This window comes from Pseudophryne corroboree, chromosome 5 (genome assembly GCF_028390025.1).
Source record: "Pseudophryne corroboree isolate aPseCor3 chromosome 5, aPseCor3.hap2, whole genome shotgun sequence".
Lineage (NCBI taxonomy): Eukaryota > Metazoa > Chordata > Amphibia > Anura > Myobatrachidae > Pseudophryne > Pseudophryne corroboree.
In genome coordinates, this window is record NC_086448.1 from 72,126,502 (window position 1) to 72,152,262 (window position 25,761).

The following is a 25,761-nucleotide window of genomic DNA, read 5'->3' on the forward strand; positions in this document are numbered from 1 at the left end:
ATAACCTTCCATGAAATCAACTAGCACAAATGTTTAAAGAAATATTGCTCGAATGCTCGCATGTAATGGGTATTTAAAAGCATATTCCACTCCACTTCCCAGTTCTTAAACAAGCGGCCTATTGTAATTACATCTTGGGGCATTAGGCTGTCTTTGCAGCAGTTTACAGATAAGGTCACTCTCGTTATAGTCATGGTAAAGAATCATTTATTTTAATTACACAGGTTCCCTGAAGCAGACTGCAAGAAATATGATGTATTGATGTTCCTATAGATTATGTACCCAGAGTTTTAGAAACATGAAAGTCACCTGACCTCTCTGTGTACAAATGTGGTTTTCCTAAATTGGTCCGGGCCAGCGAGTCATGTGTACTGATTTATAATACCTGCGCCAGCTCTCCACCTGTTTTGATTTAGAAGCACTACAGGTGCTTGAAACGAAGTAACAGGGCACACAAAAGCTACAGAGCCGATAAGCACGGACAAAAGATTTCTGTACTGATCTATGTAAACTGATGGGTTTATGTGACCTATAAAGATAATAAGTGCATCCGACTCTCCACTGCAATCTAAATAAATAAATCTGATCTCCTTGGGGGAGGGCTTTAGCAGACTGTATGCACACACCAGCCAATCACCTCACTGCAGAGCTGGCAGTGGCCATGAGAGGCGGAGTTCTTCCGTTCTGGTGGCCCCGCCCCCGCTCTCTTAAACTAACATGCACAAAGCATATTTTGACCTCAACACATATACCCTTTAGGTTGTCTAGCACCCCTCTATCACATATATATGCGTTGCTTTCTCCACCCTACCACCTCTCTTATCCACACTGAACATTGCTTAAGCAGTGGACATTGGGACACAAAGGGAGGTAAGCTAGTCTCCAATAGACTAATTTGACAATCTATAATACAGATACAAAGTCCAAATAAAAAATAAAAAAATCCTAAAAGTAAAAACTAGACCTAATTTGGGTCTATATTTGTTAAAAAGACATAATCCTTGACATAAAATCTGAAAAGAAGCCAGCAATAGCCTCACACAAATACGGTGTGTAAATAAAGACTAAGCATTACATAATGTGAGCACTTGTTATTTTTGGTCCGGTTATTATATAAATCAAAATCTGACATTTTAGGGTGGCTTCAAGTCTGATGTACAAATAAAAATTTCCTCTCTGTCACATCTTCCTCTCAAATAATTCTGGAGCACTTTCGTAAAGAACTTTAAGGCTCAGCATCCTTTCACTTCTTTGTCACCTCCCATTTGATGGTCTTCACTTGCAGCCGTGTCTGGTTAGTCTCCCAGTGGGAGCCGCCATCTTCTAATTAAATTATAGTGTCTGAAGGGCCGCACTTTGTAAGTACATAAAGTCCTCGGGTCTGACCGGGCCGGCTCATAAGTCAGGCGGCTGCTGTGTGGAACAATCCTTTGAGGATTTATGTGATCTTGTATTTTATCAAGAAATAACTGTGGTGTTAGCTCTGATGTACTAAATAAAAACACTGGGAGGCCGTGAGTTGTGTGTAGATCAGGGAAAGGCAGAGAGTGTCTGCATAAAGAGAGGCCAGGGAGCCTCAGGGCAGGAGACCGCATAGGGGGGGTCATTCCGAGTTGATCGCTCGCTAGCTAGATTTAGTAGCCGTGCAAACGCTATGCCGCCGCCCACTGGGGAGTGTATTTTAGCTTAGCAGAAGTGCGAACGCATGTGCAGCCGAGCTCTACAAAAACAGTTTGTGCAGTTTCAGAGTAGCTCTGAACCTACTCTGCGCTTGCGATCACTTCTGCCTATTCGTGTCCGGATTTGACGTCATACACCCGCCCAGCGAACGCCCAGCCACGCCTGCGTTTTTTCAGACACTCCCTGAAAACGGCCAGTTGACACCTAGTAACGCCCCCTTCCTGTCAATCTTCTTGCGGCCGCCAGTGCGCACAACCACAAAGAGGTTTGTACCAGTACGTCGTGCAAGCGCATTGCGGGGCATACGCATGCGCAGAAATGCAGTTTTTTCACCTGATCGCTGCGAAAAACGGCAGTGAACGATCAACTCGGACTGGCCCCCAGAGAGTGTCTGCATAAAGAGAGGCCAGGGAGCCTCAGGGGCAGGAGACCGCATAGTGTCTGCATAAAGAGAGGCCATGGAGTCTCAGGGCAGGAGACCGCATAGTGTCTGCATAAAGAGAGGCCAGGGAGTCTCAGGGCAGGAGACCGCATAGAGAGTGTCTGCATAAAGAGAGGCCAGGGAGCCTCAGGGCAGGAGACCGCATAGAGAGTGTCTGCATAAAGAGAGGCCAGGGAGTCTCAGGGCAGGAGACCGCATAGAGAGTGTCTGCATAAAGAGAGGCCAGGGAGTCTCAGGGCAGGAGACCGCATAGAGAGTGTCTGCATAAAGAGAGGCCAGGGAGTCTCAGGGCAGGAGACCGCATAGAGAGTGTCTGCATAAAGAGAGGCCAGGGAGTCTCAGGGCAGGAGACCGTATAGAGTGTGTCTGCATAAAGAGAGGCCAGGGAGCCTCAGGGCAGGAGACCGCATAGAGAGTGTCTGAATAAAGAGAGGCCAGGGAGTCTCAGGGCAGGAGACCGCATAGAGAGTGTCTGCATAAAGAGAGGCCAGGGAGTCTCAGGGCAGGAGACCGCATAAAGAGTGTCTGCATAAAGAGAGGCCAGGGAGTCTCCACCAGGCTGGTTACACATAAAGCTGCAGCTGAAGCTAGACAGTCACTTTGTAATGTCACAGGGAATATATGGAGATACTGGTACATTCAGCTAGGAATAAATACTGTGCGTGGTACTGCCGCACATCTGCCTGTCAGGTAGACAGTTCCACAGCCTCCTCTTCACCATCTCCTCGGTTGGCACGGATCTCCACCAGGGTGTGGGCAAGGCGGCCCCATTCGTCACTGTGTGGAACAGCAAACTGCAGGGAGAGAGAGGGAAGAACGTTTCAGAGACACTATGTATTGCAAGGTAACTAGCATCATACAATTAGTATACACACAGTAATACGAGTACTAGAAAGTGGTAAAGAAATCCAAAGCTCACAAGCAATGTGTTACTTCCACCAATATACTAATGAGCCCTTAGGCTGCGCCAACTGCTTACTGAGTACTGGGCACTGCCCATTGCTTCAATGTAATGCCTTCCTGGAGCAGATACATGTGCTTACATACTGTGGGTTTGCGAAGTCTCCCCCAGGATCCTCAGTCTGGGTTTACAACAGAGATCCACAATCACACTGTAAGCCTGAACTTGTACACACTTTCCTATGTGACCACTAATTCCCAGCCGGTGGCCACTTAGGAAGTACAATGGGCAAACACGTGGTTGGAGAAATAGGGTATTACTGCAGCGTTTAACGCATTGCGAGATGTGCTCTCATATTCATCACCAGCTTAAGCGCTTGGTTTACTACAAGTTGTCATCTGTAAATATCTGCAACTGACCTATACAAGATATAGGGGTGAAACTCCAAGTAAAGCCCAACTGTATGACTAGATCAGGTGCAGGCAGGCCTTGGCACAGTGGCACTCATGGAGGTTTTGGGTAGCAGCTGTGGGGGCAGTCCCTCTCCTACAATGTACACTGCGCTGAGAGCAGACCTTTTATGCGCACTAGTCCCAATCCAAACCGGAAAACCCAAGTGTTGCTGGCCTGTATACACAGCGAAGCCTGGGCCTCTGGTGAGTGAGCCCTACCACAGTCCGTCCACAGACTACAAATTATCAACTTAACCTGAGCAAACTAGCTTCCAAAAAGGAAGCCACTGCCATTTTTAGTACGTCTATTACTTTTGTAAATGTTTGTGTATGTTGTAATTATGACGGCACTCAGAAATTACTTTGGCTTGAACGTCTGGCACACCCTGGACTAGACTGTGGAGAATGCATCACATGACTTTTACTAAACCAATCACATGCTGGTCTACAACCACCATGAACACCTCTCCATATTCAGTTTTGCACCTGTTCACGTTAAATACTGCAACCAACTGCTAGGGTCGGGTGGTCTTCAGTATGCCGACTGTCGGGATGCCGGCACACAGTATACTGGTGCCGGAATCCCGACAGCCGACATAACAACACTTTTTCTCCCTAATGGGGCTCCGCGACCCCCCTGGAGGGAGAATAAAATAGCATGGGGCGCCACCGTGCCCGCAGCATGGCGAGCCCGCAAGGGGCTCATTTGCGCTCGCCACGCTGTCGGTATGCCGGCGGTCGGGCACCCGGCGCCGGTATGTTGGTCGCCGGGAGCCCGGCCGCCGGCATACCATACTACACCCGCTAGGGTCAGTACGCGTTATCGCTGAACCCAACTAATGCATTATCCTCCCTGCATAGCATCTATCCACAACGCTGCTGCCCGACTTATGCTCCTCTCCAAACATACTAAGTCCACCTCCCCTCTCTTACATGCCATTCACTGTCTCCACTTACCCTTCAGAATCCAATTCAAGTTCTCACACTCACTTACAAAGTCCTCACCCACTCCTCTCCCATTTACATCTCTGACCTTATCTCCCTCTACAGTCCCGCCCGCCCTCTTAGCTCCACAAATGCATGCCACCTCTCCTGCCTCTTATTAACTCATCCCATTCCTGCCTCCCAAGATCTTGCCCGTGGTGCTCCCGACCTCTGGAATTCTCTACCTCTCCCTATCAGACTCTCCACCTCTCTGGAAAACTTCAAACGGCCCCTCCCCTTTAGAATGTAAGCTCTCAGACGCAGTGCCCTTTCCTCTTATGTGCTTTTCCTTCTCTTAGACCAGGGGTGGGGAACCTTTAGCCCTCCAGCTGTTGTTGAACTACACATACCAGCATGCCTTGCCACAGTTTTGCTATTTGGCTATGCTAAAACTGTTGCAGGGCATGCTGGGATTTGTAGTTCAACAACAGCTGGAGGGCCGAAGGTTCCCCATCCCTGTCTTAGACTATCTTACACTCCATACTCCCTACAACGACACCTGGAACTCGGCCACCCTGATGCTTATTTCAGTGTTATTACCACTGATGCAGAAATGTTTATATACCCTGTACTTGTCCTGCATTGTCTTATACTGTAAGTTGTTTTCTTGTGTGGCTCATTTATTTATATATTTTGTTAGGCGCTGCAGAACCCTTGTGGCACCATATAAACCAGAAATAATAATACCTACCTACGTGAGGCTCATGCTGGAGGTACTATTTTCTAGAAAGTGGTTTATTCAGTTTTACTTAACAAAATACAACAAATTATTAAGTAGCATCAATACATAGTTACATAGTTTGTGAGGTTGAAAAAAGACAATCCGTCCGTCGAGTTCAACCTATTTGTGTTCTCCCTATTCTGTATTATTTATATGAGTAATTTTATCTGTTGATAAAGTCGGCCGTTGTGTTGTATTTCCTCATTTTATTATAACTATGGTATGTGATCTATCTACCATAACCCTGTATATCCTTATCCATTAGGAATTTATCTAGCGGCCCATTCTTAAAAGTATTGACCGAGTCCACCATTACTACTCTCTCAGGCAGGGAATTCCAAATTCGTATTGTCCTTACTGTGAAAAAACCTTTCCGCCTCTGTGTGCGGCATCTCCTCTCCTCTAACCTCAGTGGGTGTCCACGTGCTGTGCTGGTCTTAACAAAAACAGATCTCCCGAAACCTCTGTGTATTGTCCCCTTAAATATTTATAAATGTTGATCATGTCCCCTCTTAATCTCCTCTTTTGCAGTGTGAACATGTCAAGCCTTGCAAGTCTTTCCTGGTATTCCAGCGTCTCCATCCCCTTAATTAGTTTGGTCGGCCGCTTCTGAAACTTTTCTAGTTCCAGGATATCCTTTTTGTAGTAAGGTGCCCAAAATTGTGTGCAGTATTCCAGATAGGGCCTCACTAGGGCTTTATATAATGGGAGTATAACACTCTCATCCCTTGCATCAATACCCCTCTTTATGCATGCTAGTATCTTGTTTGCCTTTTTTGCCGCTATCCCGCATTGGGTGCTGCTGCTAAGTTTGTTATCTGTATGAACACCTAAATCTTTTTCCTGTACGGAGTCCCCTAAAATCACCCCATTAAGTATGTAGGTGTTATTTTTGTTCTTGCTACCAAGGTGCATAACCTTACACTTGTCTGTATTAAACCTCATTCTCCATTTTGCTGCCCATGATTCCAGTTTAAATAAATCATTCTGGAGAGACTCAGCGTCTCCCTCTGAATTTATAACCTTACACAATTTGGTATCATCTGCAAAAATTTACACCATACTCTCTAGACCTTCCGCTAGATCGTTAATGAAAAATGTTGACCAATCGTGGTCCGAGAACAGACCCTTGTGGCACACCACTTAGCACTTCAGTCCAATTTGAAAAAGTTCCTTTTACCACAACGCGCTGCTCCCTATTATCTAACCAGTTACTAACCCAGGTGCATATTGTGCTCCCTAGCCCCAGTTCATGTAACTTATAGATAAGTCTCATGTGTGGTACTGTGTTGAAAGCTTTAGCAAAGTCTAAAAAGATTACATCCTCCACCTTACCCTGATCAAGGTTCGCACTTACTGTTTCATAAAAGCCTAGTAAGTTTGTTTGACATGATCTATCCTTCACAAATCTGTGTTGGTTCCTAATAATAATAATAATCATCATTCTTGTGACATTTTCCTAATGCTATAAATAATCCAACGGCAAGAACCTTACTCCATTGCAGAACCACGAAGGACACTGATGTTTGTGTTTTCCCCATGGTAAAGCCCCTTTTGACCTCTCCAGTCCTACTATAAAGGGGTAATAAAGAGACAATCTGGAGCATGCTGGATGTATCTACAGAACACACCTTGAAAAGTGTGTCAGCAAGACTTGGAAGTACGATTTAGGATTGGCCATTGATGGTTCTAAACCATTGATGGTCTATGGCTAGTGTCACATACTTTACCATTGATGGTTGTGAACCAGATGGTTTCCCACCATCGATATAGCCATGGACCCAATGTTTTTTTGTTCCTGGCCCCCGGCTCTTAAACACAGTGTTTTCCTGCACATGCGTGAAAAAACTGATGGTAAAACCATCAATGGTACTATACATAATAGTTATCTACCATCGATGGTTTGTGTAACCATCATCATCAATGGTAATCATCGATGGCAGACATTCCAATGGCAATCCCTAGTATAGCTTGTTAGTAGGCTACGCAAGGCATGCTGAGACTTGTAATTTCACAAGTGGCGCGCCTTTGCTCTAGAAGACCTCTCTGAATCAGGCCCACGTAGAATAACCTGGACGTGCTTCAGCTTTAGACTTCATTCATCTGTTTCACATATCATAGCAAATAGTTTCATTCATATTTTCAGAAGACAAAGCCAGAAGATATCTCTGTGCTGTCTCTTGTCTTCTGCCTTCTACAGGCTATGTACGGGCCATCGCTATACAACTTATTCATCATTATTAAGTTGCTTATATAGCGCCAGCATGTTCTGCTGCACTTTACAGTTGGAAACAAAGCACCAATAAATCAAGACTGGGTAATAGACAAAGAGGTAAGAGGGCCCTGCTCACTAGCTTACAAACTATACAATTAAGGAATACAAGTGTGTAACCAGGCCCTGCAACCTATACCATACAAATGGCACTTAATACAGCTTACTGAGGACTCTCATCGGCTGTATACCTTTATCCAGCCACGCCAGTGGAATTCAGATCATCTGGAACTTTGTTCAAATTGGTCAAACACATGGGCGACCAAACTGGGAAGCACGGGTGTCTCAGCACTCAGGCCCGGCAAGTGGATCATGTGGGGGCCAGTTATTGTGATTCCGAGAATATTACTACTGTGTTACTTGCCTGGAGTGCTGCAGCAGACACAAGGACGACGTTGCGGAGGCTGAGAGGGAGTGTATGGTAAACCAAATGTTGCCATTTCTGCCGCTTAACCAATCCCCCCCCCCCCCCAGTAAAATGCCCTCTTGGAACATCGTTCTGTTGAATGTCCATGCCACAAGAGTTACCAGTGCTGTAATTCTGACATGCATCCTCCTATTACTGCTTCCTATGCAATAAAAGATTCCTATTACGCTCTAGGAAATGGCAAAGCCGTGACAACCTCGTGAACCAGAGAATTAATATCTGGCACCTAATAAAGTAAATATATTATGCTGCTGCCTGGCCATGCTACATAGTGCTCCTAAACTGCTTTTTGGTACAAATAATAAGAGGCAGCAGCATCCTGCAATATGATAGAAGTAGAATCCCAAAGATCCCAAATCCTTAATGTAAAAGCAGCTAGCGCGCTAAATCTACTGGGGGCTCAATGTAGTAAGGTCGCCAGTGTTATAGCGCAGTCTCCTATACTGTCCATACAGTACTGGTGGGCCACAATTAGGTCTTCTAACGGAATTCACCCTTCATTAATAAACTTTACTTTCAGTATCCAGTTCTGCTTTCCTTGTCATTACATAACTCTCACTTGTTAGATATAATTGGCCACAGAGTGATGGACCGATTGCCCCTGCTTATATTCACCTGGGAGGTTTCTTATGTCCAGGAGAGTTATCCTTGTTGTACGTAATGCAGGTTGGAGACTGTGGAACTTCTAAGATGCCACCTCCATTCCATCCTTTCACCTGAGGGGCTGGGAAATGGGTATTAGAAGTGGGGTGTAGTCGGCTGAAGTTTCACCTAGGGTGCCGAGAAACCTTGTACCGGCCCTGAGGCTGACCGTGCTCCTACTTCAGATTGGATGACACCATCCATCACTAATGGTAACAGGAACATGTGCCTCATGCAGAGACAGTGGGGCTAATTCAGACCTGATCGTAGCTACGATCAGCCACCCTGAGATGCGGGGGGATGCCCAGCACAGAGCTAGTCTGCCCCGCATGTCTGGCTCTCCCCCCGCCGTACAGGTGCGATAGGATCGCACGGTGGCATTGCTATCGCACCCGTCGAGTAAGTCCCTACCTGCGCTGGTAGGCAACTTTTCGCCCCGTCCCAGGTCGCAGCGGCTGCGTGTGACGCCACGCAGCCGCCGCGGCCTGCCACCCGCACGGTCCAGGCACACCTGTGTTGCCCGGACCGTGCCCTCAAAACTACCCCGACCCCTCCCTCCCAGCGAACGCCTCTGCCTGTCAAACAGGCAGAGACGATCGCTGGGCTGAGATGCCGATCGCATCTCTGGCATGCACATGTGCACTGCGGCGCATGCGCAGTTCAGACCTGATCGCCCGCTGTGCAAAATCGCACAGCACCGATCAGGTCTGAATTAGGCCCCTTGACTATAGAGTACCCGCAGATACCAAGACCCATTAGAGGGAGGAACTCTCCAGATCACAGTAAGCAAGAGATGACTTCTATGAAATCCGTAGCTAGAAGTACAATGACTAAGGGGTCTATGTACTAAGTACATAGACCTCTAATCTTTTGAAGATCATTTTTAAAACGTATCTATAGGACTTTTCTCCCCATCTAATATTTTATGTGTTATATTTGAGATGGATTATGGGATCAACCTGCCGAGCAGGTTGATCCCGGTTGATCCAGGTTGATCCCATTACTGCTACACATGTCACAGTGACTAGCCCTCATACCTTCTACACTAAGGGCAGCTCAACTTTCATCTTTCAAATGAATCTGCAACATAAGACTCCGGAACGCGTTTCACATTCTCGTTTCACGGCAAACACATTACAGGTACTTACACCTTCTGAAAAGTCTACATGTCTAATAAAGGAAGGCTGTATAAAGTAACAGATCTTACCGGGCGTGGAGACCCCATTACGGCTCGACTTCTAGGACGTGCCACAAATAAGGCAACATGACTGTCCACTATGGGGCCAGATGGGATTAGGATACTAAAAGAACTCAAAGAGGTGCTGGTAGCACCATTGACAGAATTATTCAACCAGTCATTAGCTACAGGAGTAATTCCAGAGGACTGGAAAAGAGCGAACGTAGTACCACTGCAGAAAAGTGGAAGCAAGGAAGAGGCAAACAACTACAGACCAGTGAGTCACACATCAGTAGTAGGGAAATTGATGGAAACACTCTTAAAAGAAAGGACTGTAGCTTATCTCAAATCCAGCAATTTACAGGATCACAAACAGCATGGATTCATTGAGGGGAGATCATGTCAAACAAATCTTATTGACTTTTTTGACTGACTAAAGTAATGGTTAAAGGTGGAGCCGTGGATATAGCTTATCTAGACTTTAGTAAGGCTTTTGATACTGTTCCACATCGCAGACTGCTAAATAAATTTGAAAGTTTAGGATTGGATACTAGGATTATTGAATGGATAAGATCTTGGTTGCAGGATAGAAAAAAGAGAGTTGTGGTAAATGGAGTGCACTCACAGGAGGGAAATATTACCAGTAGAGTACCCCAGGGATCTGTACTTAAACCAGTGCTTTTTAATATCTTTATTGGTGAAATTGCAAATGGCATTAAAGGGAAAGTATGCCTTTTTGCAGATGACACGTAGGTATGCAACAGGGTAGACACACTAGATGGGGTAAACCAAATGACTGAGGATCTAGAGACTAGAGGAGTGTGGCAATTACAGTTTAATGGCAAAAAATGTAAAGTCATGCACTTGGGTCTGAAAAATTCAAAGGCTAAATATACTGTAGTATTAATGGCACTATACTGGAAACTACTGAAGAAGAAAGGGATCTAGGCGTCACTATTTCAGGTGACAAAGGCAGGTAAGCAATTTATCAAAGCAATGAGGAAGGCTAGTCAGATGCTTGGCTGCATTGGGAGAGGAATCAGCAGCAGAAAGAAATATACCATTATGGTAAGAACTTACCATTGATAACGGGATTTCTCCTATGTCCACAGGTATCCACAGGATAACATTGGGATATGCCGGAGCGACAGCGGAAATGGCACCAAATAGTCACAAGCTTTCTGGCCTCCCAGGATGCATCGGGCTCCTCCATATAATCCCGTCCACCGACTCAGTCAAATCACTTGTTTTCACAGCAATTAGGCAGGAGTATCATGTAAAACCCTTTTCAGGCGATAAGAACACACATGCACACCCTTCCATACAAGATGGAAGATGTTTAGTGTTTGTCAAGATCTTCAAATCAGGTGCGTCAGGGTGGGATCCCTGTGGATACCTGTGGACATAGGAGACATAGGAGAAATCCCGATATCAACGGTAAATTCTTACCATAACGGTATATTTCTCTGGCTGGGTCCTTAGGTTATCCACAGGATAACATTGGGATTTCCAAAGCCATTATTAGTGGTGGGGACGCTCCTGATTAGTCAGGAGAACCTTTCGCCCGAATTCTGCGTCATGAGAGGCAAAAGTATCCAAGGCATAATGTCTAATGAATGTGTTAATGGAAGACCATGTGGCCGCCTTACAAATCTGTTCTGCTGAAGCACCATGCTGTGCTGCCCATGAAGGACCTACCCTACATGTAGAGTGTGCAGAGACATTAGCCGGAACAGAGAGATCAGCACGAGAATATGCCTCTGAAATTGTCATCTTGCTAGCGTCTGTTTAGTAGCAGGCCATCCTCTTTTGTGAAATCCGTAGAGAATGAAGAGAGAATCTGTCTTTCTGATGGCACTGGTACAATCCACGTAAATTCTTAACGCACGGACTACATCCAGCGACGCTTCTCCCGCAGACAGTCCCGATACCTGAAAAGCTGTGACTACAATCTCTTCGTTCAGGTGAAACTTTGAGACCACCTTCGGAAGATAAGGCAGTTCTCAGAACTAGATCTGGTTATCTGGAAAAAAGATCAGAAAAGGAGACTTACACGACAGCGCTCCTAAATCTGACACTCTTCTAGCTGACCCCATCGTCAGTAGAAAGAGAACTTTAGCCGTCAACCATTTAAGATCTGCTCTCTTAAGCGGTTCAAACGGAGCTCCCTGAAGGAATTCAAGAACCAGATTTAAATCCCAGGGTACTGCAGGAGGGACAAACGGTGGTTGAATGTGCAACATTCCATGAAAGAAAGTACGCACATCCTGCAGGTTCGCAATCTTTCTCTGAAAACATACAGTTAATGCTGATACTTGAACTCTCAAAGAAGCCACTTTTAAACCCTTATCCATTCCTGCTTGAAGAAAATCCAAAATCCTGGATACTTTAAAAGATCTTGGATTCATACCTCCCTTGTTACACCAAAGAATATAGGCCTGCCATATTCGATGATAAATCCGAGCTGAAGAAGGCTTTCTTGCTCTAAGCATGGTTTGAATTACCTGTTGTGAAAAACCTCTTGATTTCAGGATAGAGGTTTCAACAGCCACGCCGTCAAAGACAGCCGTTCCAGATGGCTGTGACAACAAGGCCCCTGCATTAGTAGATCTGGATGTTGAGGAAGCAGAACAGGAGCTTCCAGGGACATCCTTAGTAGATCTATGTACCAATGCCTTCTGGGCCAGGCTGGAGCTATTAGAATTATGGCTCCCTTTGCCTGCTTTACTTTCCTCACTACCCTGGGCAACAGGGAGATTGGAGGAAATAGATATGCCAGATGAAATTCCCATTGCGTCTACAAGGATCGCCCCGGGATCCTTTGTTCTCGGCCCGTATGTTGGAACTTTGTTGTTCCAACTGAACACCATGAGATATATCTCTGGCAGACCCCATCTGCCCACTAGAGTTTGAAATACCTCCGAGTGTAATGCCCATTCTGTCTCCTGAATGGTGTGTCGACTGAGAAAATCTGCTTCCCAGTTTAGCACTCCTTGTACAAACACTGCGGACAATGCCGGAAGATGAAGTTCTGCCCACCTTAGTATGTGAGTTACTTCTTCCATCAGTCTTTTGCTGTGAGTTCCACCCTGATGGTTGAGGTACGCTACAGCTGTTGCATTGTCTGAACGGAACTGGACTGGTCTTCCCTGCAGAATGTCCTTTGCCTGAACTAGAGCCATATATATGGCCCTTATTTCCAACAAATTTATTGGCAGGCAACTTTCCTTTGTGGTCCATTTCCCCTGGAACCACACATTTTCGAACACTGCTCCCCAGCCTTGAAGACTGGCATCCGTTGTCAGTACTTGTTAATCTGCTATCCAAAAGGGTCTCCCCTTGTCTAGATGATTTGTCTGTAGCCACCAAGCTAGAGACCTTTTTACGTTTACTGGAAGCTTTATCATCTGTCTCTTCATTGTCCGATGTCTTCCGTCCCATCTGGTTAGAATGAGGTGCTGGTAAGAGTCTGGAGTGGAATTGCGCATATTCTACCATGTCGAATGTTGACACCATCAGCCCCATCAGTCGCATTGCTGCATGGACTGAAACTGTCTGACTGTGCAACAAATCCTGAGTTGTACAACCTGTACCTTGGAAATCTTCTTCTCCGGTAAGATAATCCTCTGTAGACTTGAATCCAATATGTCCTCCAAGTGAACCATCTGTTGAGATGGCTTCAGGGATGACTTTTCACAATTTATGAGCCATCCGTGTCTTTGTAGACAAGCTATTGTCTGTTGGAGATGGCTCAAAAGTAACTCCTGGGATTGAGCCAGGATTAACAGATCATCTAGATATGGAAAAATTCTTATCCCCTGCTTGCAGAGATAAGCTGCCATAACCATCATAATCGTGGTAAATACCCTGGGGGCTGTTGCTAGTCCAAAGGGCAAAGCCTGGAACTGATAATGCTGCTGGAGGATGGCAAACCTGAGGTAACATTGATGTGACCGTGCTATGGGCACATGCAGATAAGCATCCTGTACATCCAGCGATACCATGTAATCTCCTGGTTCCATGGCCAATACTATGGAGCGTAACGTCTCCATGTGAAACTTTGGAACCCAAATGTATTCGTTCAACCCTTTGAGGTTGAGAATTGGTCGGAATGATCCATTTGGCTTCTGGATCAAAAACAGGTTTGAGTAAAACCCTGTCCCCTTTGTGTCAGAGGTACCGGGACAATTACCCCAGACTGAAGCCATTTCTGAACGGCTTCTTGCAAAGCCCTGGCTTTCGACTCTATACGAGACGGGCTGGTGCAAAAGAACCTTTGACGAGGCTGCTCCTTGAAAGGGAAACCATAACCGAGATATACCACCTGCTGTACCCAAGCATCTGTCATCGACTGCCGCCAAATGTGTGCAAAGTGAAGGAGTCGGCCCCCAACCCTGGAATCTTCCAGGCGGAGGCCCGTACTCTCAAACTGATGGCTTCTGCTCTGGTTTGAAAGCTGGCCATCTACTGGCCCACTGCTTCTTGCCCCTAGGAGATTTATTGTACTGGGGTTGGTTAGTCTCAACCTTTCCTTTAGATCTACCTTGTCACCGAAATGGCCCAAATTTTTCTCCCCTTAGCTTAGGGGCATAACTAGCCGGAAACTTAACCTTCTTGGACTCAGCTTCCGACTCCAGGATATCTGTCAAATGCTTTCCGAACAGAATATTCCCAGTGAAAGGTAACGCTTCATGAGCTTTCTTGGATTCTGCATCCGCTTTCCAAGTATGTAGCCAGACTGCTCTACGAGCGGCTACCGTTAAGGCTGATGCCTTAGAAGCAATCGTACCCATATCAATTGCTGCTTCTTCCAAATATTGCGCAGCTTGTTTTATATAGCCTAGCTGAGACTCCTGCTCCCTGGTAGGTATGGAGAGACCATTCTCTAGTTCCTCCGCCCATTCCACCACTGCTTTCGCCATCCAGGCTGAAGCCATAGCTGGCCTTACTACAACCCCTGAAAGAGAAAAAATATTTTTCAAGAAACCATCTACTCTTCTATCCGTGACATCATCCAGTGAGATAGACGGTAATGGTAAAGCAGACTTACGCACAAGTCTTACAACATGTGCATCAACCTTAGGAGGAACCTCCCTTCTTGAACAGCGCTCAGCTGGAAAAGGATAATAAGAATCCCATTTCTTCGGAATCTTATACTTTTTATTGGGCGTAGCCCACGGTCCTTCCATAATTTCTGTCAGGTCCTCTGACTCCGGAAACACGGTCTTAACAGATTTTTTACGTTTAAACTTAGGTGCCTTAGATTTTGACACTGCTTTGGCTGCAATGAGCTCAGCTATATCCTCTGTGCTGAAGCTCTCCGACTGGTATACACTGTATCCTCATCTGTTGTATCATCCTGTGTAGTCTGTAACATGGATGTATGTACCCTGGTATTAATAGCCTGGCTACCTGTAGAAGCTGTTGGCATCAAACCATATTGAGGGAGCTGCATGTATGGGTTAATAGTGTAACCTATTCCCGGGGGTGGAACTGCAGGTGTTAATCTGTCCACTATTGTAGACAAAGTCTGTGCGAACATACCCCATGGTGGCTCTACTGGTTGCTGCACTAGGGCTTGCTTTTTAGTTTGCTTATATGCAAAACAGTTAGTACATAAGCCTTCATAAGCCACATACTGGGTTATCTCATCCACAATCCCTATCTTACAAGATAAGCATGATAAAGGTGTAGGAGCCCCCGATAAAGTGTCCTTTTCACTTTCTCATAGACATGGTAAATATTACGTCTTATCAACCTACACTCTCTATGACTGAAAATCACCTATATGGATATAGAAGTGATATCAATCTGACCGCAATCCGTGCACCTGAATTTAGGATCAGAAACAATGCCTGACAAACACATAAAAGTCAGCAATCACACTAGCAGTCAGTCACATGTTAATTATTAGACATTGTCATATGAGAATATAATCAACCACAGAATACTTTTTTTAGTATGTAGGATTACAAACACTGCACTTCTGTTTTTAAATAGCTATTATCACAAGTTTTCTTAAACATGTTATGCAGAAAACAACAGTACTGTACAGATCTCATATGCATTGTGTACCAAAATTAACTATTCATACTAACAAGTAGAAAGAATTTTAGTACTGTATAAGCCTTTTACTCAGAGTGGTATACAGGGAGACTCACCCCACTTCCAGAATCAATCAATACGCCCGACAGACGCTGAATAGATTCAGACGCTACTGGTGTACACAGCCGCTACGATAACTGATGAGAGACACAGACGCTCAATAACGGACGCAGACGCTCAGTGAACGATGCTCTGGTCTGCGACCTGGTCTCGGCGGCAACTCTAGTGTACACAACCGCAGCGTCTAAGCTGCGACCGAATACCCTCGTGGTATCGCCTGAGACGGAAGTGAGGTCATCAGTTCATGGACGGGAGACGCACGGAAACTGGTCATGAACTAGGGGGAGGGGCGACCAGGAGAGCGTCTGACTCCCCCGGCTGACGTAAACCACAAGGATCGCGGCCTCAGCCTAGTCCTGGCACCTATGATCCCTGCAGCGTAGCGCTGTTGCATTTAAGAGTGGCGGTGCATCAGCCACTGTTTGGTAGTCTCCAATACAGTGCGGCTGTGTCCGAATTCCGCTAGTAAGTGGAATCGATGCCTTACCTTCTCCCCATGCTCCGGCCACAGCCTGGTAACGTCTGCTGGACCTGCTACAACATCCGACACAGACGCCCATCGAGACAGCACTAATACCCGCGGGTAAGCATTGTTGCGACCCGGTGGGGAGTTGTTGGAGCGACTATTTCCAGCATGCGTTTAAGACGCTGTTAGGAAAGATCACTCAAAACCTAGTAAGACTATAAAAATAAAATAACAAAAAACTTAGGGCTGCCTTAACAGCAGCCCAGTGACCATGGTCCGGCTCCTGCCGCACCAAACAAAAAACTGATTTGACTGAGTCGGTGGGCGGGATTATATGGAGGAGCCAGATGCATCCTGGGAGGCCAGAAAGCTTGTGACTATTTGGTGCCATTTCCGCTGTCGCACCGGCATATCCCAATGTTATCCTGTGGATAACCTGTGGACCCAGCCGGAGAAAGAAGTAATAATGCCACAACATAGGTCATTGGTACGGCCTCATCTAGAATACTGTGTTCAATTCTGGAGGCCATATCTTCAAAAGGATATTAAATAGGATTTTAATTACCTACCGGTAAATCCTTTTCTCGTAGTCCATAGAGGATGCTGGGGTTCCATTTAGTACCATGGGGTATAGACGGGTCCTTTGGGAGCCACTGGCACTTTAAGAGTTTAATAGTGTGGGCTGGCTCCTCCCTCTATGCCCCTCCTACCAGACTCAGTCTAGAAACTGAGCCCGAGGAGACAGACATACCTCGAGAGAAGGAAATACACAGATAGTGGTGAGATTCACACCAGCTCACACACAACAAGAAAGGAAAGCCAAGCTAACCAACTTGGAACAATTCAGCAATGGCTGAAACAACAATACTGAACCAAATAACAATGCATGAATATGAAGCACTGGGCAGGCGCCCAGCATCCTCTATGGACTACGAGTAAAGGATTTACCGGTAGGTAATTAAAATCCTATTTTCTCTTACGTCCTAGAGGATGCTGGGATTCCATTTAGTACCAAGGGGATGTACCAAAGCTCCCAGTACGGGAGGGAGAGTGCTGAGGTTCCTGCAGAACAGATTGCCCAAACTTTAGGCCCTCAGAGGCCAAAGTATCGAACTTGTAGAACTTAGCAAACGTGTTCGACACAGACCAAGTAGCAGCTCTGCAAAGCTGTAAAGCCGAGACACCCCGGGCAGCCGCCCAGGAAGAACCCAGTTTACGAGTAGACTGGGCCTTAGAGATTTTGGACCTGGCAAGCCTGATGTAGAATAAGCATGCTGGAAATTAAACCTGATCCAACGAGAAATCATCTGCTTAGAAGCAGGACACCCAACCTTGTTGGGATAATAAAGGATGAACAAAGCGTACGATTTCCTGTGACGAGAGGTTCTCTTCACAAAAATCTTCAAAGCCCTCACCACATCCAAGGACTCTGAGGTAATTGAGGAGTCAGTAGCCACTGGCACCACAATAGGTTGGTTGATATGAAAAGTAGACAAAACCTTAGGAAGAAATTGCTGACGCGTTCTGAGCTCAGCCCTATCTTCATGGAAAATCAAATAGGGGCTCTTGCAAGACAAAGCCCCCAATTCAGACACACGTCTAGCAGATGCCAATGCCCACAGTGTGACTGCCTTCCAAGTAAGAAACTTGACGTCCACCTCCTGCAAAGGATCGAACCAATCTGATTGCAGTAACTGCAGCACCACATTAAGATCCCAAGGTGCCGTAGGAGGCACAAAGGGAGGTTGGATGTGCAGAACCCTGATCAAGAAAGTCTGAACCTCAGGGAGGGCAGCCAATTGTTTCTGGAAGAAAATGGACAAGGCCGAAATCTGGACTTTAATGAAGCCCAAGCGTAGGCCCACATCCACAAATCTGAGATAAGCCTGGTGAGGCGGCCAGATCAGAATGTGAAGGTACGCATCCTTGATATCCAGCGATACTAGGAATTCCCCTTCCTCCAGAACTGATATCACCGCTCTCAGAGATTCCATCTTGAATTTGAATTTCCTCAAGTAGGGGTTCAATGATTTTAGGTTTAAAATCGGCCTTCATGGAGCACACTGGCTAGAATGAGGCTTAGCGCAGCTCCTTTCTACCCAATGATGGGAACTTTGCGGTCTGCGGTTAACCGCAAAGTTAATTGGTGTCACCCACAAGGGGAAAAGAGTTCCATGTGTCTGGAGGAAGGGGGACCCCTTGATTTAAGGGGTCCCCACTCCTCCAGGGTACCCCGGCCAGGGGTGACTAGTTTGTGGGTAATGCCACGGCCGCAGGGACCTATATAAAAGTGTCCCCTGGCTATGGCATTATCTCTCTGGCTAGTGGAGCCCGGTGCTGGTTTAAAAAATACGGGGGACCCCTACGTCTTTTGTCCCCCATATTTTTTTAACCAGGACTGGACGCAGAGGCCGGTGCTGGTTGTACAAATATAGGGGGACCCTACGCAATTTTTCCTCTGTATTTTTACAACCAGGACCGGCTCAAAGAGCCCGAAGCTGGTTATACATAGGAGGGGTGACCCCACGCAATTTCTTTCTTTGATTTTTAACTATTTAAACACAATGAAGCCCTGCACGGCAGTGTTTTACTAATCACTCCCATAAAACACTGCCCGACAATACGAATCACATGGACATCGGAAAATACGAAAATAAAAAACTCTGCAGCTTAGTAAATTACCGAAAATGGATTCAAAAAGTTGCAGTAAAATACGTCAGATGAAAATCGAGATTAAACTCCCATCAAATCGGCCCAAACACGAATTTTAGTAAATATACCCCCTGGTTTCTGTTCCTGAGAACCTGGTGGTGCAGGTTTTCTGGATTTTCCCCGACCACCCCTAAAGAAGGTGGAATGGGATTTGGATTTTTTTTATTTTGCGGTCCGAAAGGACTGCAGTGTGGATGTAGGAAAAGATTTCCTAGTCGGTGGAGCTGCTGAGGGTAAAAAAGTTGACTTACCCACAGTTGCCGTGGCAATCCACGCATCCAATGCTTCCCCAAACAGAGCCTGACCTGTGAAGGGTAGGTTCTCCACACTTTTCTTGGATTCTGCATCCGCAGTCCATTGGCGTAGCCAGAGTCCTCTGCGTGTTGATACCGCCATGGAAGTAGTCCTTGCATTCAGCATTCCAAGGTCTTTCATGGCCTTCATGAACCCAGCAGAATCCTGTATATGACGCAAAAATAAATCAATCTCACACCTATCCATAGAATCTAAGTCCTCTAGTAATGTGCCTGACTACTTTACTATGGCTTTAGAAATCCATGCACAGGCAATAGTGGGTCTTAAAGCCACCCCTGTAGCAGTGTATATAGATTTGAGCGTAGTCTCAATCTTGCGGTCAGCCGGCTCCTTGAGAGCAGTTTAACCAGGGACAGGTAAAACCACCTTTTTAGACAACCTAGATACAGAAGCGTCTACTATATATATATAGGTGGTGTTTCCCAATTCTTCCTATCCTCTTCAGGGAAAGGAAAAAGCAATGAGAATTCTTTTAGGGATCTGGAATTTTTTCTCTGGGTTTTCCCAGGATTTTTCAAATAAAGAGTTCAGCTCTTTAGAAGCAGGGAAGGTGAGAGAGGATTTCTTATTTTCTGTAAAATAAGATTCCTCTTCCGGCTCAGGTACCTTCTCAGAAATATGCAAAAATCCCTAATGGCTTCAATCATAGCAAGGGATGCATCCCCCCTCCCCCTGCATATCCCCATCACCGTCCCCTGTATCAGAGTCGGTATCAGTGTCAACTGCATTATTTGGGCAAGTGTACGTTTCTTAGCGTATGTAGGTGGGGTATGGGAGGGAGTAGGAGCTGAATGCTGTAACCCCTCTACAGATTTCCTCAAAAACTAAGTTTCTTTCTCATTATGGGGCAGATTTATTAAGCCTGGTGAAGTGATAAAGTGGAAGGTGATAATGCACCAGCCAATCAGCTCCTAACTGCCATGTTACAGGCTGGGTTTAAAAAATGACAGTTAGGAGCTGAGTGGCTGGTGCGTTATCACCTTCCACTTTATCACTTCACCAGGCTTAATAAATCTGCCCCTATGTGACATCCTAGATGAAATCTGTGATATCATTCCCCTTAAAGAATCCACTCATAGGGGCTCGGATTCGACAGGTTGGGAAAGCACATTGCAGTCCAGAGTACATGGGATAGACTCTTCAGGAGAAGATACACACTCTGCAGCACAGGGCATAGAGTCCTTAGACATGGTAATGTGGATAAACGCACAAACACACACACACAGGAAAATGTCAGAGACAGTTTCCCCAGAGAATACCTTCAGAGAGTCACAGAGTATAAGAAGCCAGACACACAGCGCCACAGCGGGCAGTTAATATAAACGGCCATCGCTGACTGAGTAACCTTAATAGGATAAACAGATGTTATAACACTCTCCCCCCGTCTATAATACGCTCGTACCTCAGAGGTATGCTGGAGTTATGAGGAGGGCAGCACTACCTGTCAGCGTCTCATCTGTGTGATCTGCAGGGAGAAAATGGCGCTGGTGAGTGCTGGATCCGCTCTGAGGAGAAACCCCGTTCCCTGTAATGGCGCATCTTCCCGCACTTAATGGATTATACTGGTCTGAGGTTTTGTTCTGCTAACAGCGGGATTATCCCCTGTTAGCATAGTTGACCAGTGTAGGGTATGTGCGCTGGCCCAGGATGCCCCTCACAGCGCCGTACACCAAGTGCCACTGAGCCTTCCGGAGCGCAGCCTGTCAGAGCTGCGCTCCCACCCTTATGCCGCCATTCCCGCCGGCGACCCGCTTCCCGGACCGCCAGCGTCATACTCACCACTCTTCTTTCTTCTGGCTCTGTTAGGGGATGGCGGCCGTGCTGCGGGAGTGAGCACCCTCAGGAGCTCAGTGTCCTGTCAGCGGAGATAGAGAACCATTAACTTCTAGAGTTGGTTCCTACTTCCCCCTTAAGTCCCACGAAGCAGGGAGGCTGGTGCCAGCAGCCTACCTGTACCTAACAACTCTTACAAAAATAATAAAACTAGAAAAACTCCTAGGAGCTCCCCTAGCTGTGACCGGCTCCTCCTGGCACATTTTCTAAACTGAGTCTGGTAAGAGGGGCATAGAGGGAGGAGCCAGCCCACACTATTAAACTCTTAAAGTGCCAGTGGCTCCCAAAGGACCCGTCTATACCCCATGGTACAAAATGGAACCCCAGCATCCTCTAGGACGTAAGAGAAATACATTAGATACTGTACACAGAAGGGCAACTAAAATGGTGCATAGCCTACATTACAAAACATACCCAGTACCATACCATATATAGTTTGGAGCAGAGAAGGGAAAGGGGGGACATGATAGAAACTTTCAAATATATCAAAGGTTTTAACAAAGTCCAGGAGGATAACATTATCCAAATGATGAGAAGCAACAGGACACGAGGACATGCACTGAGACTGGAGGGGGGGAGGTTCAGGGGAAATTTGAGGAAAAATTACTTCAGAGAAAGGGTAGTGGACAAGTGGAGTAGCCTCCCATCAGAGGTGGTAAAGGCTAAAGGCCCGTACACACTGGCCGATATATCGTCCGTTCTCTTGAACGGCCGATATATCGCGGGTCCGTCAGCCAGTGTGTACGGCCGATACGTCTGTGAACTCCGTCGTTCACAGACGTATTGCGTCGGCCCTGCAGCACAGCCGACGGCCAATATATCTACCGATATATTGGCGCGTCGCTGTGTGTGTATGGGCGGTCGGCGGTGATTGACAGCTGAACTGAGCGGGCGTGTGTACACGCCCGCCCAGTTCATGACGTCAGTCCCCGATGAATCGGCCAGTGTGTATGCTCAACACACTGCCTGATCCGTCCATAGATATATCTGACGATCAATTGATCGGCAGATATATCTTCCAGTGAGTACCCACCTTTAGACAGTAGAGCAATTTAAACATGCATGGGATAGACATAAGGATATCCTTACAAAGAAATGAGGATCAAAAAAGATTTGAGGTAAAAAAAATATGGTAAAAAAACAATAACAAAGGGGCAGACTAGATGGGCCAAGTGGTTCTTATCTGCCGTCAAATTCTATGTTTTTATGAGCTGAAGACAAAACTTCCGGGTGTTCACAGCGGAAAAAGATCAGTTAGCCATCTGATGGGCATCGGAAAGCTGCAGCAAATGTCTGTCAACCATCAACTACCAACATTTGATGGGAAAAGTGCTTCCCCCGGATCTGGAACATCAATGATTGCTAACCATCGACTTCCGATGTCCATCCTTGTGGAGAAGTGAGCCAGTAGAGAAGTTGCCCATGGCAACCAATCAGCACTGATGTAACGTTTATCAAGTACATTCTATAAAATTATACAGAGCAGCTGATTGGTTGCCATGGGCAACTTATCCACTGGCTCACTTCTCCACTCTTATCACTGCTTCATGAATAGACCCCTTCATTGCCAAAGTCCCTATAGAGGGAAGTCAATGGAACTATAGAATGTAAACTTTAGCACCAAAATGTCCTAATATCTTATTAATTTGGGTGCTTCCTGCACAGTTATGGGACATACTATAACTACACAGGTACAAATCGCTCCTTTTCCCCATTTAAGGTTCCATCCAATCAGAGGCGTAACCGGGTGTGGTGACACTCGGTGCGCACCCTTGATATCCCAGCGTGCTCTCAGCAAAAAGGGAGCGTGACCGTAAATAAAGGGGGTGTGGTCTCACGGGATCATAACTCCGGGGGCGTGCCCAGCATCTTCTATGACAGGAGATGGGTGCTGTAGCAGACTTTCACACTGCAGCACCTGGCTCCTGTCACTGCGGAAGAGCTCACATTTTGGTGTCACCCCTTCCAGGCGTCACACCCGGCTGCGGACCACACCCGCCTTGTGACGCCACTGCATCTAATAGTTTCACAAAAGAAACTCAATATGAATCTATGAGTGAAAAAGACATTGATTTGTACTTCTTTTTTTTTTTTATAAATGGAAATCTACAGCTATGAAAGCAGTTCTGCTATAGTTATTACCTGTCACTCAGCTGCATAGAAACCTCACTGTCTGATGAGCCCCCATTCCGTGTTCTCTATTATTTTATTATTTGTGTGTTTTATTGTCAATTCCCTGCATGGTGCCAAGGACACTTTGTGGCACAATATAAATAAGGGATAATAATAATAATTATTTTTATTTCTATGTGCAAAATGATGTTTACTAGATTCGGTTTTGGCAGGAAATAATATTATTATTATTACCAGTTATTTATATAGCGCACACATATTCCACAGAATATTTGGCCATCCACATTAGTCCCTGCCCCAGTGGAGCTTACAATCTATATTCCCTATCACATGTACACACAGATAATAAGATTTTTAACCTACCGGTAAATCTTTTTCTATTAGTCCGTAGAGGATGCTGGGGACTCCGTAAGGACCATGGGGTATAGACGGGCTCCGCAGGAGACATGGGCACTATAAAGAACTTTTAGTATGGGTGTGCACTGGCTCCTCCCTCTATGCCCCTCCTCCAGACCTCAGTTAGAGAACTGTGCCCAGAGGAGATGGACAATATGAGGAAAGGATTTTGTTAATCTAAGGGCAAGATTCATACCAGCCCACACCAATCATACCATATAACCTGGAATATACGAACCAGTTAACAGTATGAACAAAAACAGTATCAGTCAAAGACTGATTCCAACTGTAACATAACCCTTATGTAAGCAACAGCTATATACATGTCTTGCAGATTTAGTCCGCACAGGGACGGGCGCCCAGCATCCTCTACGGACTAGGAGAAAAAGATTTACCGGTAGGTTTAAAATCTTATTTTCTCTTACGTCCTAGAGGATGCTGGGGACTCCGTAAGGACCATGGGGTTTATACCAAAGCTCCCATTCGGGCGGGAGAGTGCGGATGACTCTGCAGCACCGACTGAGCAAATGCGAGGTCCTCGTCAGCCAGGGTATAAAACTTGTAGAATTTCGCAAGTGTTTGAACCCGACCAAGTAGCTGCTCGGCAAAGCTGTAATGCCAAGACACCTCGGGCAGCCGCCCAAGAAGAGCCCACCTTCCTAGTGGAATGGGCCTTTACCGAATTTGGTAACGGCAATCCAGCCGTAGAATGAGCCTGCTGAATCGTGTTACAGATCCAGCGAGCAATAGTCTGCTTAGAAGCAGGCGCGCCAACCTTGTTGGCTGCATATAGGACAAACAGTGCCTCTGTTTTCCTAACTCTGGCTACATAAATTTTTAAGGTCCTGACTACATCCAAGGACTTGGATTCTTCCAAGTCACTCGTAGCCACAGGTACCACGATAGGTTGGTTCATATGAAATGAAGACACCACCTTAGGCAGAAATTGAGGACGAGGGCCCCTGCTGCAAAAGGTCCTCCCTGAGAGGAAGGGGCCAAGGATCTTCTGTGAGCATTTCCTGAAGACCAGAGTACCAGGCCCTTCGAGGCCAGTCTGGAACAATGAGTATTGTCTGTACTCTTTTTTTGTCTTATGATCCTCAAAATTTTTGCGATGAGAGAAAGAGGAGGAAACACATAGACCGACTGAACACCCATGGTGTCTCCAGGGCGTCTACTGCTACTGCCTGAGGGTCCCGGGACCTGGCACAGTACCTCCGAAGCTTCTTGTTGAGGCGTGACGCCATCATGTCTATTTGAGGAATTCCCCAGAGACCTGTTATCTCTGCAAAGACTTCTTGATGAAGTCCCCACTCTCCTGGATGGAGATCGTGTCTGCTGAGGAAGTCCGCTTCCGAGTTGTCCACTCCCGGAATGAAGACAGCTGACAGAGCGCTTACGTGATTTTCCGCCCAGCGAAGAATCCTGGTGGCCTCCGCCATCGCGACTCTGCTCCTTGTCCCGCCTTGGCGGTTCACATGAGCCACGGCCGTAACATTGTCTGATTGAATCAGAACCGGTAGGTTGCAAAGAAGAGTCTCCGCTTGTCGAAGACTGTTGTATATGGCCCTTAATTCCAGCACGTTGATGTACAGACAAGCCTCCTGGTTTGACCACAGTCCCTAAAAATTTTTCCCTTGCGTGACTGCTCCCCATCCTCGGAGGCTCGCGTCCGTGGTCACCAGAAACCAGTCCTGAATGCCGAACCTGCGACCCTCTAGAAGGTGAGCACTGTGCAGCCACCACAGGAGAGATACTCTGGCCCTGGGGGACAGTGTTATCGTCTGATGTATTTGTAGATGGGACCCGGACCACTTGTCCAGAAGGTCCCACTGAAAAGTCCTTGCATGAAACCTGCCAAAGAGGATGGCCTCGTAGGCTGCCACCATTTTTCCCAAAACTCGAGTGCATTGATGAACTGACACTCTTTTTGGCTTTAGCAGGTCTCTGATCATGGTCTGGAGATCCTGGCCTTTTTCTGACGGGAGAAAAACCTTCTTTCGTTCCGTGTCCAGAATCATGCCTAGGAACAATAGTCGAGTC

At 46.4% G+C, this 25,761-nt stretch overlaps 1 protein-coding gene across 5 annotated transcripts in view; it reads right to left on the reverse strand.

The window, feature by feature from the left end:
• Positions 1-190: 190 nt before the first annotated feature.
• Positions 191-25,761, reverse strand: part of DYNC1I1 (dynein cytoplasmic 1 intermediate chain 1) — an 837,173-nt gene continuing 811,602 nt past the window's right edge. For all 5 annotated transcript variants that reach the window (XM_063921359.1, XM_063921362.1, XM_063921358.1 and 2 more), the window contains one exon: positions 191-2,916. In XM_063921359.1, coding sequence (XP_063777429.1) covers positions 2,809-2,916 — 108 coding nt within the window. In that variant the 3' untranslated portion in view covers positions 191-2,808. The remainder of the gene's footprint in view (positions 2,917-25,761) is intronic.